We start from the raw sequence: 20,394 nt of genomic DNA, 5'->3' as shown, positions 1-20,394 counted from the left end.
TGATAGTAGTGTTTTTGAACCATTCATCTTACCTCTGCTTACTATCTTGATGTCACATTTTAGCTTAGAACTAATCATGGATGTATGTGCACGCTACATTCAGAAACATGATGATTAACCAAGATGCTAAATATTTTAATTTCTTTTTTCATTTTTTAAAACTTATGTTCCAGTAATCTCAGATATTATTTTCATTAGAATTTTAGTTTTTATCTTAATACTATGTTTATTTTATTCCTACATGTAAAACAGCTGGGAGATTACATACAATAGTTTCAGAACCAGTAGTCTAAAGAAACCAGTGTGCTCTTAATTACAGTTCGGTTCGGGTTCTCTAGCACTGGCACAGTGCTGAAATGTAGTGTGGATAAGTCTGGCTAAGTGAGAGTACGGTTTGGGTCATTTACGAATGAAGCACTCTGTCTCTGAACTCTGTCTCTCCCTTTCTCTCTGTATGCATTTGACGGATAGTTGAGTAGTATTTAGATGAATTTCCCATCCCTACAAATAAAATAGGTCTGAGTAAAGTAAGAACAGTCAAAAGAGGAATGCGCAAAATGAAAATATAAAAGTGTGTGCGCATGATTTTATGTGTCTGTTCATGTGTGTCCTTGTGGTTGCAGTAAAACACTTGGAGATTTTCTCTCATTAAGCAGAGCTGTCCTCATTAGCGCAGTTGATTGGCATCTGAGGGCGGCTAATTAACGGTGTGAAGCTGACAGAGGTGGTGATGGCAGCTGCCAGGCTGCTGCTGTTGAGATGCTAACCTGAATGTGACCCCCCTGTTTACCCGACTAATTTACTGACAGAGAAGAAGAGCGTGCTGGAGTGATATGACAGTATAACTGTCTGTTTTTGTATGTGTCGGTGTGCTAATTACACCGATTAGCATCTATACAGCAATAGTGTGTGTTGTGTCTTTGCATGTGATTTGGTGACATAATTATTTATAGGTGAGTCTGCAGCATGAAACAGAGAGAAAGAGTCTGCAAATTTAATTAATTCTGTGTTTGACTGTGTAATATTTTTTGCATTCACGCAGGTTTTAGAACTGTCTGCTGCCTCACAGTGTTGTGAGATAATTGGATGTATGTGAAACTTTACAATATGGGAGTCTGTCTGCATTATACTCTGCAGTGTTTGTGCACCATCTGGTTATACCTGAAGAAAACCTTTCTTAAATGAATTCATTCGATTGTGTTGGAGTTCATTTTCTTTTGGTTTGTCAGTGTGAGCAACACATGGAGCCGTTTGATGTAGTGTTGGAAAGTATGAAAATATTTTACATTGTAGCATTGTTATGCTTCCCAAAACATAACATACACAACACACTCATACGAGGGGCTTTGGATGAAGCTTTCCAGTCGACGGCAGAAATGCCTGCATGTGTTCAGTCCATTTGCACATGCATGCATTTCTATATTTACATTATCGACAGGGCTCAAATCCGTCATCGCAGAACACACAGGAGCAGGATTTTCCCAGAATTTGAGTTTCCTTAAAGCTAGGACTGCGGGGTGCGCCCTGCTGTTTGTGGTAACAGCTTCACATTGGATAACAGGATCTGTGGCGAGGGCAGACACCATCACTCCCTCTACAAAAACCTCCTCGGCTGTTATTCTTTAGACCGGAGTGTGTGTCTGCATGTGTGTTTGTGGGAGGTCAGGTCTGAAACTGTGATTTCTCCTGTCATGTCTGTCCAAAGTAAAGCCAACACTGTGAGAGCAGAGGGGAAAGCATGATGGGAAAAAAAACACAGACAGGACTGTTCAAACAGTCAATCTCTAATCTCAGATTGGTACTAAGACAAATATTAGAGAGAGACAAGCAACAATCACATTTCACTCACATCTCTGTGTCCATTGTTTCATTTTTATTCTCTCTCTCCCATCAAGTTTTTTTTCCTCCTTCTCCGTTTCTTTCTCCTCCTTGTTGTTTTCTTACCCCCCATCACCTTTCCCTTATCCACCAGCGGGGTTTTTCAATTAAGTGCTCTGCTCCCCTGCGGATGGAGGCATGAAGGGGGATGAAGGGAGAGAAGAGAAATAAAACATGGACGGAAAGAGGCAAGTGATGAGAGAAAGAATCAGTGGCAAGGGAAGGGAGGTATGGAAAAGATGGAGCAAAGATTGTTGTCTTGATGAAAGGCAAGAAAGCCTGAGCTGAAAAGGAGAAGGGAGTAAGAGGTGAAAGAAAAGGAGGGAGAAAAGCAAAGAGAGATGGACGGATGAGTGTAATGAATGAAAAAGCAACAGTCAGTAGACATGGAGGTGACAAAAAGAAGAATGGGAAACAGGGCCTCTCTCCATGAAAGAAGAGGGAAGCATAAAGGAAGGATTCTAGAGAAATAAAAAGAAAAGACATGAAGTGACAATGAAAAGAGAAGGAACGGATGGAGGCAGATATTATGAGAAGAGTAGTTAAAAGTAAAAGTAGACCAGTGTGCAGAGTGACAGAGGCACCATTCACCTGATTATACATCAGTGTAGCATCAAAATAAGAGTGAAGCTGTTACTGTAAGGTAGAAAAAGTTACTGCACGTTGCTTTAAAAGTGAAACAGTTGTTTGTCTAAAGTAGTTTCAGAACTTTCTCTTTTCTTTGTTTTTTTTTTGGCTCCTGACAAAAGATCCAAAACAGCTGAACTTTGTTTTTGCAAAGTTTATGTTTTCATGTTTCCTCGAAGTGACGTGCAGTGTGGCTGCCTGTAATTGTTTGGGTCATGCGAACATCATGAATTAGATCTTCAAATGGTTCTACAGTTGCAGTAAGAACTTGTGAACAAACAACTTTTTTTCTCCATCATGTCTGCATTGTCACTGTCTTGTATTTCATGGTGCAAACTGTTGCAATGAATTTAAAATTCCTGTGTGCACTGTATTATTTTTGGGAAATTCAAACCGGACTGGAAAAATCTTTATTGAGCAGCTAAATTGAGAACCACCACAAAATAGTTATCTTTGCACATTTTACTTCTTTTGATATATAAAACAAGAGAGAGAGAGATGGTTGAGGAGAGAGAAAGACATTTACAATATTTACCTCCAGAGCTGGCCGAGTTTGGTCCATTGCCATGGTTACCTGTCTCCTTCGTGCCATCATATTATGAACCTTCTCAGTTTAGTGGCTGCGGTTCATGTACGTTTACTCAGTATTTGTCATGTTTGTGTCCACTAATAGGAGCATGTGAGTTTGTCACGCAAATACTGTAAAGTGTGTGGGTGTGTGTGTGTGTGTGTGTGTGTGTGTGTGTGTGTGTGCGCATGCATTGTAGCGTGTTTGTGGTGTAATATGCTCGGATTGTGCTGAATTAAGGGGCAGCCATGTTTCCCCTGGATGTTGTGTGAGGCTAATATTTAGCATGTGTGTGTGGTGTGTCTGTGTGTTCATGAGTGTGTGTATGTGTGTATTTGAGTATGTCCCTTCGTGCTGTGTTTTGTCTGTGTGAGCTCTCTGCCTGCAGCTCTGTGGCAGAGGGGAAATGAGGAAAATGAATGTTTGTGGGCTTCAGTAATAAAACAAGAAGATTTTCTCTCACCAGATCCTTGATTTTTTTTTTTAATGGTATCTGCTGTTCTTTGAACTTTTAAACTTTTCTTCCTAAATTTGCACTTCCTGTCTATTTTCATATTTTCCATTCTGTTTTATCTACTTGCTCCAGTGTTTTATCAAAGCTATATAATATTCATAATATTCAGACTTTAAAAAATGTGTTTTTTTGGCTGCAGCCTTCCATCAAACGAAAGTATTATAGAGGTTTTGGACCTCCATTATAATTTAAAACTAACCTCTGAGCTTGAACAATGCTTAACCATACAAAATGAGCGTGTAATGATTTGAAATGATCATTTTTTAATATTATTATAAGCATGTGCACCTGCTTTTTTTTGTCTATTCATCAGACAGAAACATACTGGGCAGTATTGTACTTGTAATACACAATAAATGCATATAATTGTAATTCAGAGAATTATTGATGCTGTAGGTACCCCTCTAGTGTCAGTTTTGCACATGCAGGACTCTGCGGTAAAGTTATCAATAGGAAATATGCAACATTCCAGACTTTTAAAGTAAACCATGCTGAGGAATATTTCACCTTTTATGAGTTTATATTGTTGCAGTTTGGTTAGGTTTAGAAAAAGATCTTGGTTTGGGTTAAACATTAGTTACAAAAGTTAAAATAAGTTACACTGCATCTTATAAGACGGCTGTAACTTAGATGACACTTTGAGCTGTGATGAGACATTTCTCTCTGTTGCTGCCTGAAGTCTTTCTGATAATCACATGATTTATTTACAATAAAAGATGTTAATATCAACAGAATAAAAAACAGGGGAAAAAAAGGGAAAGAACAGGGAAGGTCACTCAGTTAAAACTAACCCCTGTTTGACCCAGAACTGGACAAGATGGATGGACAGTGGGGTGACAAGCAGAAGACGAACAGGGAAGGAGTGGGAAAGTTTACCTTTCTCACCCTCCACTGTGAGCAGGGAGGGAGTGATGGAGGGAGGAGGAGGATATTGAAACGACAGGAGAGATGGCAGAACAATGAGAGCATGAAGAGGAGTGAGGAAGGAGAGAGAGGAGGGAGGACGCGGACACAACAGATGACAGAGCGGATCAGAAAATGAATAGAGGAGATTGATGGAGAAAAAGCAAATATTATGAGACTGCCTACTGTCCACACACACATACACACACACACGTCCAGCTGTGACCAGTCTGTTTCCCTGCAGTAAACATCATATCCAGCCTTCTGGTGTCCCAGCAACAGATATCTTGACAACCAGATGGGAAAGCATCTTTAATATTGGTGTGTGTGTTTGTGTGGACAAAAGAGAGAGAGCCGTCTACCCTTATATAGTACAGTGCTGTGGATGTGAATGCTTGCAAAGTATTTATGAATAAGTAAAAGTATACATTTTAATGTATGCATATATTAATATGCATTATATTTTTAACTTGACCTTATACTGTTAACACTTCCAGTGTCCACACGTCCAGTATGTAACATTTAGGAGCCTCTTTTTATAGAATATGGCAGAAATTTAATATAATTTGCGAGAGTCCTCCATTTTTCATTCGTAGTTTTTCATACACACTGGAAACAGAAGGGTGAGGCAGATACAATCACTCACTACAGTGACTCAGTACTCAGTGTATCAAGCCTCACAGCAGTCAAAACCTGAGATTGACTGTCTGGACACCACAAAAGTTTAATATAGAAATGAACCCAGGTTTAGCTCAGTTAAAGTTCTGCTTGGCCTATTCTCTACTATGCCCAATTATCCCGATGTTGTCAGCTGACAGTTTGATTTTCCTGTGGGTGCTCACAATCCTCCATTTGTGCCTGAACTTCCGAGCACCCACAGATTTGCTGCCTTTGACACGCCCTCACATGTATGCCGAAATACAAGAAAACACTTCATAAAAGATCTGGAAAGAAAGAAAGAAAAGAAGGAAACGGGTCTATGGAATTACTTCTAATAATTAAGGCAGTGAATTTGATCTGTCATGTTTTCTAATGAAATGGTCACAACAGCATTTGTCTATCCCTGCCCACTGTGTTTTCTGCTCTTCCACAAACACACTTTCACCATCAGTTAATATTTTTTTTAATGTTTTGGATATCCTACAAAAAGATGAAATAGTTTAACATTTAACACTTTTTTAACATTGTCACATTCTCCTTCTCTAACCAGTTCTCCAAAGGGAAAACCTCTTGCACTATGACCTTAACTTCCCAACACTTCAAACTTGCTTGAGATTAGTAATACATCACTGTTATCATCATATCTTATTTCACATTTCCTGAAGCTGCTGTATATTTTTGTTACATTAAACTGCTGATTCAGAAGCAGCCTGTTCCAAAATGCTCCTAGCTGTGAAGCCACACCGCTGAGCTCTGTTTTATTCTTTCTTTGCATTGCAGATAAATAACTCATTTGTGACAAACAGAACTAAAATACTTTAACAACATATCTGTCACTTGTATCTATGAGAGCATATAAAGCTTACTGGAAGTGAACAGAGAGTGACAAACAGACAAAAGTAAGGGGTTAGTTTGGTTCACTGGCCTTGAGTACAAGTGAACTTCATTTCATTTCTTCACTGTCTCTTTCTAACAAGCCTCCATCTCCCTTTTTATCTGGATCACCATAACAATCCTCTCCTGCTCCAACTCTCTCCATAGTCTTGTTGTTCATTTCTTCTTCTTATATTGTCTATTTGCTTTTCTCCTTCTAACCCATTTTTATTTCTCTTTGTTTGGTAATTTCACTCCTCATCTCAGTTCAGGCAACAAGATTAAGCAAAGTAGGGATACTGAGATATGTATGATCCCTTTATTGTGTTCTGGGTCTGCACTGGGGTCTCCCAATTAGTCCAAAATGCCTCCACTGGGAGTCTTGATCCCCTCAGCGTCCTCATGTCTTACCTTTTTACCCTGATGTTTATCCCTGCATCATGCTCCCTGTCCTGTACCACCTCACACATGTTCACTGTGTTTATCTATCAACTCGTACTCCTTTTGTCCGCTCTGTTACTCTGTATATCTCTCATCACCTCCTTTTCCGGTTGTTTTATGTCTCAGACACTGCTGAGATTTACGCTTCAGACCTCTGCTTTTTTTCACAGACCTCAAACAGTGTCATGTTCAGCTGTTTCACTTACTTTTATCTTTTTTTTTGTCATGCTGATATATTTTATTTCAAGCTGTCTTGTTTCTTTTAACCGCTGACCTCCCCATGACACTTCCTCTGTTGGCCACACAGAGGTGTCATCTGGTTTACTACACACAGTATTTCTATTATAGAAACAGATCAACTGTAATATGACCCAATTTCCCCACATGATATCGCTCAGCTGTGCTTTAAGCTGAATGGTAACATTTACCGAGCTATACTACAGTTAGTTTATTGAACTGTTTGATATTGTCACATTGATTCAGCAGATTAGCACCATCCCTTGAACAAACCTGACATTTTAGTCACTTTGGTATGACCAAATATTAGAATTATTAGTGTTAATGCAAAACCAGCAGTTCAGTATAATCACATAACACAAAATCTGCCTCTGAAGACGTCTTCAACTGAGCGATTTTACTTTTGCAGACAACAGACAGATACTTCTTGCTGTTGTGTAAACAGTAAAGGTTCTGCTGTGCGAACTTAATCTGTTTTTGTTTTTTTTATTTTTTACAAAGACACTGTTTGAGGCTGGATGTGAGACAGTACATACATTATATCAGCTGTGTCTGTCTCAGTAAGTGGGTGCTTCCTCCTCTGTCAGGCTCTCTGGTTTAACCCTGACGTTAATGGAGTGTGTCTGAGGTCCTCCAGGGCAGCCAGAGATGATGTACATCCTCCTCTGTGCTTTATCTGACACACACAAACACACACCACACACACATTTTTTTTCCTTTTATCAGTTGAGTTCTGTTGATTTCTGACTAGAGATACAAATCTGATAATTAAAAGAAAAATTTGATTTATGTTGCATCGTTGCTGTTGTCCTTTTTCACACCATCTGTGTGTTTGTAGTATTTGTATCTCTCTGTCTCTGCTTTGCCAGCCTGGAGTACCACATGTGACGGTCTCTGGGGGTTGAGCATTTATCCCCCAGACCCCTCCAGGCAAAAGGGAAAAACAACATTAAGATAAAGGGGAACCGGTGTTTAGATTGGTATAAAATTAGCTGGTAATAGCCTGAAAGTCACTACACTGATACACTGATAGTAGATGAAGATGATGACGCTACAGGATGAACCAGTGTTTAACAGCAGAGGTATAAACTTCATATCGTTTTTAACATTTTTCTCAGGTGTTTCTACAGCTACAGGCATTTTTAATTTCTGGCAGGGAAATCTTGTGTTGGGCTAGAAACAAATTCAATGCAAATCATATATAGAAATAGAAAACATGGGATGCCAAGTAGCTCACCTGGTAGAACATGCGCCCCATGTAAAACGGCTCAGGGATTGGCACAGTGGCTCAGGGTTTGATTCTGACCTGTTTATATAAATACATTCGGAAAGCTTGATTTAAAAAAAATATATATTAGGCAGAATTCATAAAACTGAGAAAATAGGAAGCATGTATTTTCTGTGTTTTATAAGTTGGAGTACAAGCGACCTCTTTCTCTTCTTTTCAAATTTAAAACTGGCTGCTACCAAAGCGTCTGCAGAGAACGTGTGTTAACACAACAACAGACTGATGTTCTCTCTGTTTTCTTGTTTTTTAGAGACCTGAGTGAAAATTTCATCCAGGCCATCCCAAGGCGGGCGTTCAGAGGGGCCACAGACCTCAAAAACCTGTGAGTGTTTACAATGTTTACACACATACACAGAGCAGAGAATGAAACTAGTGGATACAATAAAATAAAAAGGTATAAAATCCACTTCTGCAAGAAATCAAATCTGTCTTTCTTGGTTTAACTTGTTCTCACAGATAGATTCATGTACAATACTCCAGTATGCTTGAAACGCGTAAAGAAGTCGATCACTTGATTGAATAATTGGTTGATTTAACTGATTGTTTGACTAAATATACATCATTCTGGTGTTCTGTAATTTTCATTACCAGTCAGCTGGATAAAAACCATATCAGCTGTATCGAGGAGGGGGCGTTTCGAGCTCTGCGGTCTCTGGAAGTTCTGTGAGTATCCTGAAAAAACACTAAGGCTGAGATATTACAGGTACAGATTCTATGAAGAAGAATATTAAGTTTGTTTTTTTCATTTTCAATAAAAACACTTTACGATTTCTTTCTAAATCATGTTTTTCATCTTCATCTGTCTGTCATCCCTTGTCAATTTTTTTCTCATTTCCTCTCACTTCCACTTACCATCAAATCTTTTTTTTAAATGTTCTTACACTGCCATCATTTCAAGCACTCTTCTCCCTTCTTTCCCTTCTTCTCATCACGCCTCACTCTTTCTCTCTCACCCATCCTCTGAATCTTCTCCTCCCTCCCTCCCTCCTTCTTTCTTTTTTCCTCTCTCCCACGTTGTCTCCTTGTTCCCTCTGTTACTTATCTCTCCATCCTCCCCTGCCCATTATGTCCTTTCATCCCCCCCACTCTCTTGCTCTCTCTTCCTTTTTTTCTCTATTTATATGTCTCTCTCTTTCCCAGCACGCTGAACAACAACAACATCAGCAGTATTCCAGTCTCCAGTTTCAACCACATGCCAAAGCTCCGCACATTGTGAGTCTTTCACATCAGTGTGTTAACCAGAATGCAACATTGTTCACTCTGAAAACAGAACAGTGAGACGTGAGCACAGTAAGATATTTACCAGTACTCCTGTTTCTCCTTTCGTTATGTCCTCCCACCTATCCATCCTCCTTCACTCCCACCTTGCCTTTCTCTTTCTCCCCTGATCCCCTCTCTTTGTCCCTTCCTCTCTCTTCTCTCAGTCGTCTCCACTCGAACTCTCTGCGCTGTGACTGCCACCTGGCCTGGCTGTCTCCGTGGTTGCGGCAGCGGGCGGCTTTGGGCCTCTACACTCAGTGCAGCTCTCCTCCCTCACTAAGAGGCCTGAACCTTGCTGAGCTGCGCAAGGGTGACTTTGCCTGCTCAGGTACAGCTGCCCAATGACACAACATGCTCAGGTCCTAGTGTGGATGATGATGGAGTTCATACAGAAACTTTTTTTTGTTGTTTGTAGGCCACGGTGGCAGCGCCTTTGTTCAGCCGTGCAGCCTGGCTTCTGGCTCTTGTCCTCCAATGTGTTCCTGCAGCAACAACATTGTGGACTGTCGAGGGAGGGGCCTTACTGCCATCCCCGCCCACCTGCCTGAGGCCATGACTGAGATGTGAGTACCATCTAGATCATGGGTGTCAAACATACAGCCCGCGGGTCCACCAAGGGATCCAATCTGGTCCATTGGATGAGTTTACAAATTGTAACAAAGGCAGGGTACACCGTGGACAAGTTGCCAGTTCATCACAGGGCTGACAAACAACCATTCACAATCACATTCACCCCTACACACAATTTAGAGTCACCAATAAACCTGCATGTCTTTGGACTGTGGGAGGAAGCCAGAGATACAGGGAGAACATGCAAACTCCACAAAGAAAGGCCTCAGCCACGGCTCAAGGCATCAGTGCTAGCCGCTGCACCACTGTGCCGCTGTGTAGTGGGCACTCTGGCGGATGCATAGATCTCGCATGCATATAGGCGAATTGACACAACACTGACAAGTGTGCTACATGTAGCTGTGGAAAGTGTCTTTGTCAAAAAAGGAGAAAAGTATTGGAAAGAGTGTTGTGTTTTCAAGAAATATGGATCAGGTATGTTCACACCAACTTTCAGTTTTCCAAAGAATATAATATCATCATGGAGAACAATACAACAACATGCAAGGACAGCTGAGAACACAGAAGATAAATGAAGGTTTCAGGAAACGGCAGCTAGCATCATCATCAAAGTTATACCCTGAGGGCGAGTTTGTAAAGATGCATGCTGAAGACTGCAGAAATCGGGTTCCTCAGAAAGCTTCTGTCAACATCAGCCTGATGAGAAACTCTTTGGCAAATAGGATTATGGATCTTGTTGGAGATTTGGAGCCAAATAAAGCACAAAGTTAAGTCATTTGTTGCATTTAGAGTTGCAATTGGCCCTGACCAGACTCGAGTTCTCAAAAATATTTGTGGGAATATTTAAAGACGTTGGGCATTGTGCATGAATTATGTAATTTGTTATTCATAGCTGTGCTGTGGTGTGTGATAACCTACAAGAGGCAAATAATGAATCTCCCTCTCGCTAGTCGTTTGGAGCAGAATGGCATCAAGTCAGTTCCTCCGGGCGCCTTCACCTCCTACAAGAAGCTTCGTCGAATGTGAGTCCTCTAAAGACATTTTAACTAAACAGAATACACTCTTAAAAATAAAGGCTCATAAATATCAGTGAAGGTCCAAGAAACTGTTTTTCATGTTTGTATAAAAATAGTCATAGTCTCTGTGACATCACCAATATTTGGTACAGCTGTAGTTGTAGTTTTAAAGCTCCTCCTCTTCAGTTTTATCAACCAATGAGATTACACATTGTCTGCCTCCAGAGGGCCGATGCCTCTGAGACAATTTTCATGTTTTAAACTCTGGTCTGCCAACTGGATTGCTCTCGTCTTCCCCTGTCTCCACTGTTCACGAGCTGTGGTTTTCCTGCTCGACATAACAAACAGCCCCAGTGGATTTTCAGCATGGAGGAGCGCTTGATTTATGACAGCAGCAGATACAGTCCCCATCAGAGGCCATTTAAGGGTCTTGCATGATGAATCAAGTGCATATCGCTGTGATCTGAATATACTTTAAAAAATGTACATTTAACCACGATAATAATGTTTATAGCGTCATAACCATGTCCCCTATGTTTTTATTTCTTTTCTATTCTATTTTTGTGGCTTTTGTTCATCCACTCTTCTCTCTTTCTCTTTTTCTTTGCCCATTTTGTGGTTTTTCCTTTTCCTCTCAATCTTGTCTTCTCCCCTCCCTTGTCCTCTTACATCATATCTGTGAGTCTGCCCCGAGTCCTGAGAGGGGGGGGGTTGATTACATTACCAGGCTGGTTTAAGTGGTTTGTCTTAAAATTTATTATGACAGTTGAGAGACTGACATGTGGCAGCAGAACAAGGATTTTGTAAACTGACATGTTGTGGTTTGGCGAGCCAGACCAAATCAGAGATGTAAAAACTTAAAAGTTGGCCAGCGGAGCAGCTTAGAGGCCGCCTTTCATGTAAAGAAAAGTTTGTGTCAGGCTCACTTACAGACCAGTCATTTCATAAAGTGGGGTTCCTCCTCTTTATAAATGTGTTTTATTTGATTTAATTTGAAAAATGAACAATAAAACCCTTTATGTATATTTGACCCCAGGGAATAGCGCATGGAAATGTTACATAAAGAAGAAAACACATCACTAAACACTTTCTCAGCTCTGAATCCAAATATTATTTTTTTTATATCACACTTTTGGCAAAGCACAAAATATGAAGGTCTTTACAACAACACATTTAAGCAAAGCTATGAAACAGTCAAGTAAATCAAATAAAACACAAAACAATAAAAGAATCATAAAGACAGTGATAAAAATAACCAGTCATAAGATAAGTTAATACATACACAAAAAAATCAGTCAGAGGCTGAATTGTCAGTGTTGCCAAAGAGATAAAAAAAAAATAAAGAAGGAGAAACCTGTTCTAGCTTTCCTGACGTGCACAGTCAGCCAAATCCAGGCATGAAAGTCACGATCACCTTTGTGAGGGGAACATGGGGAGTTAACAGCACAGTAATACTCGGAAAAATGTCTGTTGGAGCTTTAAACGTCATTAATGACATTTTAAAATAGCAATGGAAGAATAATGAATGACATATTTTTTCTATTGTAACTGTTTTTATTTTAGTAATGATCTCATCTTAAATATGCTCCTGAGCTGATAGGAACAAGAGGGAACTGTTTGAATTTGTCCTTTTTTTTAAAGCTGAAGTTGCAATCCAATATAACACTATGATTCCTGCTGTCACAGGACGGGACAACAGTCTTCACCTTCATATCAAAACAAAGATGTTAGTTAGGAGATTTAGTGATTCTGTTGTCTGTCTGTTGTGACCAAATGTGTGTGTGTTCTTGTTTATGCATTTCATTCACAGAGACCTGAGCAACAATCAGATATCTGAAATTGCTCCTGATGCTTTCCACGGCCTCCGAGCTCTCAACTCCCTGTGAGTAACACACAGGTTGCCTCAGTATGTGTGTGTGTGTGTGTGTGTGTGTGTGTGTGTGTGTGTGTGTGTGTGTATGAACTGTCAGAATGTTATGAGAGTGCCTCTACCAATATGTGTTTACATATGTCCATATTATGTCTGTCTATATTCCATGTGTTTGCACCGCATGCGTGTAGTTTTGCGAGTCTCTTGGTCTGAATAATTCAAAAGTGGCGCCTGCTCTCTGTAAACAGATTCTCTATGAAATATCAGGACGTACAAACAATCATAGCAGGTGGCCTTCGGGACTGTGTACATGTATGTACATGTGTATATATATGTACATATGATAACCATAAACCTGTTTTATATCGCACTTTTCTTAACCATCTTCTTTACAAAAGGAAATAAAACCAGATGAGGCAGATAAGAGATATAAAAGAAGCTGGAGGCTCCTCAAAGGGAGTTTGGTGTCGATGTAGATGTTAATTGTGTATTTCTAATTTTTCGTCACCACTACAGGAACACTAGAGTACAATAAAGTTGTCTAATGTTGACTGCTGTTAGTTATTGGTTTGGTCAACGATTTAATGATGTGTGAATTGATTACTGATGCTCGCTGATCAGGCTAATTATCAGCTACTTTGTACAGCTATATGTTATGAATGTTTGTCCTTTGTGTGTGTTTTTAAACTACTCGCCTAATTAAACACCATGTGTTTGTTCTTATTAATGACCTGTGAAATGTATTTTGGAGACCAAACAGATTCCTTGTGGAAGATCTTGTAGTGTGTGACGCCCTGTTGTTGAGCAGTCATGTCGATTGCAAACTACGACTCCAAGACACCCGATTACAGGTGTATAGTGTGTATAACAGTACAGCCATCTGACAACTTTTAAAGGCATGTAGTATGGCCGAGGCTTTAATGTGTCTTTGTTCAGTAGGAAAAAAACCTGATCACCCTTTCTCATAAACTGTGACCTGGGTGTAACCAGCCTGTGTAACCAATCTGTGGATCTTAATGGTGGAGAGGGCACATAACAGATCAACATCAGACATGTGATATATGCATAAACTGTATGTGTCTGTACATTAAGGTGTTTTCTTTGTGGAAATATGTCCATGGTTGTAGTGAAGTGATAAGCCCCCTTAAGATTTTACCAATGGGTTTATAATAAAACATCAGAGTAACTAGTAACAGACTGATGAAATACATGTGTATGAATACATGCTCTGCTTTCTGTGTGCAGGGTTCTGTATGGTAATAAGATCACCGAGCTGCCCAGTGGAGTGTTTGATGGCCTGGCCTCACTGGAGCTGCTGTAAGTCCAAACCACAACACTGTCTGACATCTACGCTCACTGTGTTTTACACAAAGGAATCTTAGTTGTCAAATGGCTTGAACGTGCCCATTGTTTGATAGATGGGCTTATAAGATGTCATCATGCTGATGTCCTCTTGTGTTTATCAGGTTGCTGAACGCCAATGAAATCCGCTGTGTCAGAGCCTCAGTGTTCAAAGATCTGGAGAACTTGGCTCTGCTGTCGCTATATGACAACAAAATCCAGAGTCTGGCAAAAGGCACCTTCAGCTCATTGCACAGTATCCAGACGCTGTAAGAAAACACTCACACATACTATTTTTAAGTTCTCTGCTGTTCAGTTCCACTCCATTCAAGTCTGATCTGACTGATGTGCTGCCCCCTGTGATTTCCCATCAGCCACCTGGCCCAGAACCCCTTCGTGTGTGACTGTAATGTGAAGTGGCTGGCCGACTTCCTGCGCTCAAACCCCATAGAGACCAGTGGAGCGCGCTGCGCCAGCCCCCGCCGCCTCGCCAACAAACGCATCGCGCAGATCAAAAGCAACAAGTTCCGCTGCTCTGGTCAGTTTGCGTGTGTGTGTTTGTGTGTGTGTGAGAGAGAGAGAGAGAGAGAGAAAATGAGATGGTTACTGACAGTCTGGCTTCATGAGCTACAGTTGATGTTGACCCACAGCAAATCTTCTCTCAAGAGAAATACACACATTACATGTAGAAATGCAAAATCTTTACCCACAACCTTTCGTCATACACAAACCACATTAGCATATATGTATACCAGTTAGTGACATTCTGCTGTCACATATGTCTCTGTTTATGATTCAAAATCCAGACTGTATCAAACCAACAAGAACTTGTTGTCTCTTGTCTTGGTGAGTCAAGGTCAGACAAGGTGGACAGAATACAAAATGATTCCAGTTTGAGATATCTGTGATTGCATCCTGTTCGTCCCTTGTCTCAGGCTCATATCTATGGCGCTCCAACCACAAGTGCATGGCACATGGTACAAGTTTCTGGCTAAGATAAAATCAAACATGTTTAAAAGACTGTTGGAGCTTTTCAAGAAGCTCACAACGAGAATGGATGTGGTGATTTTCTCTAAAATCTCAAATGTGAGAAAACAGTCTCTAAATTTGTTGTTTAGCTTCGACAACAATAATAATATGTGTTGTATATATTCCAAGCAGTCTTGGACTCAAAAAATCGAATCTGTTACTCATTACAGTAGTATTACTTGATACTCCCTGCCAACAGTAATTTGTTACACTTGTTTGTTTAGATTACTTTTCCATTTCACCTCTCCAAATTGGTGATTGTGTCCTTTTCCCTCAAAATGCAGACGTCACATGGTCACCTCTGTGTGATTGTCGCCCAATAAGCGCAGCTAAGACTTCAAAATAGCATTTCCTTTCTGTAGTCTATGAATTCAATGAAAAGCAAATAATTTTTTATCTGGGAGTCTTCTGTTTTATTTTCCCATGGAAAACATAGAAGTTTACCCTGATATGACAAATAAATATGCAATGTAGTTAAACTACTTTAAAACATAATGAGAAGTCCCTGTGCTGAAAAGGAAAAGCTTGTGAGGTGTGTTGTGATACAAATAGACTGAAAGTTCATGTGTGAAAGTTGACAGTATTTGTTGGAAAGTGCGTAACACACGATGAGAATGGAGCGAGTTAATTCCACTGACTGTAACTGGACGTTGTATCTAGAAGCTCAAGGCTGTTTCCTTCCCCCACACCATGCCAGTGTGTGAAGCCAGCCCCTGGCCAGTGAGACCATGGCAAGCTCTCTGATCACCACATAAACTGCTCCACGCTGCTTTAGTCCACTGCCAGGCCTGGAAAGCTCCTTGCGGGCCGACACATCGCTTCCATAAACAGCAAAACAAGGAGACAGATTATTTCACGCCTTCTTTCATCTTTAAGAATGTTAAAGTTTATAGCTGCCAGGTTTATACAAGACCTCCTCCAGGAGGTGTGTGTGGTGTTGTATGTGTGTGTGGCTGTTTGGTTCTTTGAAGCTTTCAAACCTTTTGACTGACATAGTTTTGTTTCCCTTTCTTTTCATGGCAGCCAAGGAGCCGTACCACATCCCAGGTGATTATGTTTGTCTATGTGTGTTCTAGTATACACTGACTGTCAGCATTCCCGATAATGGATGTTAGAGTAAAAACAAATTTACCCAATCAGCTTGACATGACATAAAAACATAGCATGCACTGATCTACTTTGGCCTGTTAATCAAGTTAGATCTGGGTTAAACACGGGGTTTATTTTGGGACGATTTTAGTTAAACTGAAGAAGTAGAAGAAACTGCAACCCACTACCAACAGAAATTCCAATGCACCAGGATTTAAACTGGAACCTAGTGCAATTTCCAAAAGAGAAGTAGACCAAATCACAGTATGTGTTCCCTCAATGTTTTACGGTAATGTGGTATTTTGGAGGGAATTTCTATCAGATTTTAAGTGGTCGGGAATAGTTTATGAGGAATTGCCATCATATTTTAATTAATAATACTATATCATAAAGTTCAAAGCCCTCATGGCATTATTGGCACCTTAGCAACAAACCACAATGTTTACTACAGATGTATGACTAAAAAAAAACTTGGCACACAATGTGAGCTGCATCTGACAATAATCTTCAGTTTCCCAGCTTTCAGATGATGTATACCACTTCTTTCGGTATATACTTTGTCTTTTCTCTCCCCCTAAAGATCCCTGTCCCCATAAAAAAACAAAAAAATATGTTAATTATAGGTGGGGGTCACCTGAGCTCATGTGTGTGCCGATGGTCGTTTCTCTACTTTTACATAAATAGCCTCCTTCACTCCTCATTCGAACCACCTGTCTTCCCTGTCCACGATGCGAACGTTATTGTCATTAAAGGAGTGTCCCTTGTCTTTAAGATGTAAAAACTGCAGAGTCACAGAATTCTTTTTTCCATCAGTTTGACCCACATGAGTCTTTTGGTTTGTCCTGCCTGTGCGTGTTTTTGTGTGGTGCATATGTGTCTAGGTACTGAGGACAGGCGTCTGAGCTACGAGTGTAACAGTAAGCCGGTGTGTCCTGCCAAATGTCGCTGTGAGGCAAACGTGGTCGACTGCTCCAACCTCCGCCTCACCAAGTTCCCTGAACACCTGCCCTGTCCCACCAGAGCTGTGAGACTAAACACATACACCTGTACAGAAAGTATGTACAGTCTGATTAGAGTCCATCGATACTGGAGTTCAGGCTGTACCAGTTCAACATCTAAGATAAAAGAGTCTGTTAGCAATATAGCAGCCCGGATTTATTTGACTGAAATATCTTTTGCTTTATGTTTATGGATGAAGGATATTTATAAGCTGAACAATAAACTTTATTATCAAGGTGAAGTAAACAGTACATTTTGTACAGTTAATATGAAAAAACACATAATATTATTTAAAAGTTTAAGGTAAAATGTTTATAAAAATAATGCTTGGAATTACATGATTAATTGGTATAAAATAATGAAGCTGGAAACATTTTGACTTGATAAAGACATTAATCAATGAATCGGCGTACATTGCTATTGGGCAGTCCTTGTGGGTTCAGCAGTGTTAAGGCCACCCTCACTCGCACTCATGCCACACACTCTATGCACATGATTGAATACAAACACGCTGTCACAGACACTTTTGAATATCCATGATGACATGTTGTGCATGGACTCATACGCATGACTGCACACTCATTGGACAAACACACACAATCCAAACCGGCTCTTGGCTAATGATGTTTTTGCTCCCTCTCTTCTTTCTGTCTCTGTGACTGTCGTCGCGAGGCGTCTCAACAACAACGACCTCTCCGTGCTGGAGGCCACCGGAGCCTTCAAGGGCCTGTCGCAGCTCAAGAAATGTAGGTCACTCAGAAAGCTATGACAATGACGAATACCCGTTCTGTCATAAAAGACACTTCTAAGACACTTCATGTTTTAGCCTTTACTGTGGTGCACCGCATCATTTTAGATTTTAGCTATTTGCTTCCATACATGTCTTCTTTCAGGACTAGTGGAAAGAAAGTGAAAAATGCACATTTAGGTTTTTATTTAATTACATTTTGTCTTACTGTAAGCATCACGTGATGCTTTTTGACGATATCTAGTTAATTTTGACCATTATGTATTGTCTGCCCTTAAGAGGGGAATGGGCCAATCTATTCTGTAATTTGTATCTCTCTGTAAAATGTGGAAAAGGTACTTATAACAAGAGTTAAACAGGAGTCTCCTTTTTGCTAACTAATCTTCAGTTGGATTGGCCTGATCTCTACCGATGTGTGAATACCACAGGATATTCTTATTTTGGGTTTTGTCTTAATCCCTCCAGTAACTGGCAACAACAAGATCTCAGAGATTGAGGATGGGCGTTCGAAGGTGCCTCCTCGTCGGTGGAGCTTCATCTGACAGCCCATCACCTGGAGTCTGTAAGAGGGAGCATGTTTAGAGGCATGGAGGGACTACGCCTGCTGTGAGTTCACTTCATATTCCTCCTGTAGTATTATTAAGTCGCAGAGAGTAAAGTGCGTAGCTCAATTAAAAGATTTCAAATAGATTTAGTCGATGTAAAAACAGCAGAGACAGAGTGGAGCAAGAGAAAAAACTAAACATAAAAAAATTGGGTTTAAAAGTGTTCATGTTAAGTTTATTGCCAGCCTCCATGTACAGGTTTACATTTGATTGGGGATACATAAAAGGGCATAACATAGACTACAGGAAATAATTTAACTGGTTTAATATACTGTACAAAAACGGTACAGTCCTTAAAGGCTTGATTTAAATAAATGTTGTGTGTGTGTGTTGTGTGTGTGTGTGTGTGTGTGTGGTGTTGTGTGTTGTGTAGGATGCTGCGAAACAACAAGATCAGCTGTATCCATAATGGCAGCTTCACAGGTCTGGCCCACGTCCGGCTGCTGTCTCTCTATGACAACCAACTGAGCACACATCCTGCCTGGAGCCTTCGACACCCCTGCCCACACCTGTCCACACTGTTAGTAACACACACACTACACTCTGTTGCTTCTTTGGCATCCTCTTCATCTTCTATTTTACTATTCTTCTGTCAATCAGGATCTTCTGGCCAATCCTTTAACTGTGACTGCCGTCTGTCCTGGTTGGGGCGTGGCTCCGGAGCCGGCGGATTGTGACAGGAAATCCTCGCTGCCAGGGCCCTGCCTTCCTCCGAGAAATCCCCCTGCCGGATGTAGCTGTACCTGACTTCCGCTGCCGGATGGTACAATACATACACTCAACTATAAAACACACAATATACTGTGACGGGACCACATACTGAAACACTGAAATTGACCCCTTAGCATTCCAGCCCCCTTTTGTTCGGTGGTCTCTTTCAAGTGAGATCTGGCCAAGACAGCAGCATAAAAATAGTTACAGATAACATGGCCACAAAAAAACATACCAGTATACATTAATGTGACAAATAATTAAAATACGTATGACACTGACTAGTACCAACCAATTAATGTACTATTACTATACTCAGAAAGACCAATTCTCTTAGTTTCAAGTCTTTTAAAGGCTGTTCCACGTGAGGGGGTTGAGGTTTTGCTCAACTATTGGAAGACAGAAACAAAAGTGGTCCGCTTGGAAGAGTTAGATAGAGGTGAAAAAGAAAATGCAAAATTTCAGAGGTTGGGTTTTAAAGTTTTTCCACAACCAGACGTCTTCTTCACCACAACAGACCTACAGTGATTTTTTGAAAACCACATCGTTCAATTCACATCTTGACTTCAATGTTTTATAGAAGTTGAGCCACCGTCCTCTCTATGTGTTCAGGTCTGTACTGGATGACAGTAGCTGTGCTCCGGGCCCACAGTGTCCCAGCCGTTACCTGTATGGACTCAGTGGTCCGTTGCAGCAACAAACACCTGCAGGCTCTGCCAGAGGACTCCCCCGCAATGTCACAGAACTGTGAGTTTACATCATCTTATATTTTACTGACAGCCTCCTTTAGTCCTTACTTGCTTGGCTTTTCAGTGTGTCCAAACATCAACCCAAAGACAAACAGCAGCATGTTTGTTACATGTCATCATCAAGAAAGAATAAAAGACGATCACAAACATTAAATACATGAAAAAAGATATTCGCCAGCATATTGCGTTTGCGGTTGCAAATGCACTCTCTCTCACAGAAATTATATTTCAAAACATATTTATCAATGCTCTGAATTATCTTTTTGCAGTAATCAGGCACTTTGTCAGATGTGAATTTAATTATGCTCATTTGTGGATAATCAAATCAGGGAACTCTTGATTTGTGGTGACATAATTACGTGAATCAGTGATGAATTATTAAGAAATGATCATTCTCAGCAGCCAAATGACAAAACAA

General features: G+C 40.5%; 2 protein-coding genes across 11 annotated transcripts in view; both read left to right on the top strand.

Moving 5' to 3' along the window:
• The window catches only part of LOC104939516 (B-cell receptor CD22), a 509,789-nt gene that overhangs the window by 40,920 nt on the left and 448,475 nt on the right, over nucleotides 1-20,394 (top strand). The window lies entirely within an intron of this gene.
• The window catches only part of LOC104930039 (slit homolog 1 protein-like), a 60,429-nt gene that overhangs the window by 19,990 nt on the left and 20,045 nt on the right, over nucleotides 1-20,394 (top strand). For all 3 annotated transcript variants that reach the window (XM_027283221.1, XM_027283220.1, XM_027283219.1), the window contains 10 exons: nucleotides 8,240-8,311; nucleotides 8,581-8,652; nucleotides 9,130-9,201; nucleotides 9,414-9,577; nucleotides 9,665-9,812; nucleotides 10,770-10,841; nucleotides 12,646-12,717; nucleotides 13,951-14,022; nucleotides 14,172-14,315; nucleotides 14,421-14,584. In XM_027283221.1, coding sequence (XP_027139022.1) covers nucleotides 8,240-8,311; nucleotides 8,581-8,652; nucleotides 9,130-9,201; nucleotides 9,414-9,577; nucleotides 9,665-9,812; nucleotides 10,770-10,841; nucleotides 12,646-12,717; nucleotides 13,951-14,022; nucleotides 14,172-14,315; nucleotides 14,421-14,584 — 1,052 coding nt within the window. The remainder of the gene's footprint in view (nucleotides 1-8,239; nucleotides 8,312-8,580; nucleotides 8,653-9,129; nucleotides 9,202-9,413; nucleotides 9,578-9,664; nucleotides 9,813-10,769; nucleotides 10,842-12,645; nucleotides 12,718-13,950; nucleotides 14,023-14,171; nucleotides 14,316-14,420; nucleotides 14,585-20,394) is intronic.

Source organism: Larimichthys crocea, chromosome X, assembly GCF_000972845.2.
Source record: "Larimichthys crocea isolate SSNF chromosome X, L_crocea_2.0, whole genome shotgun sequence".
NCBI lineage: Eukaryota > Metazoa > Chordata > Actinopteri > Sciaenidae > Larimichthys > Larimichthys crocea.
The sequence above is the reverse complement of the archived record's forward strand: the minus strand, read 5'-3'. Positions and strand labels throughout refer to the sequence as shown.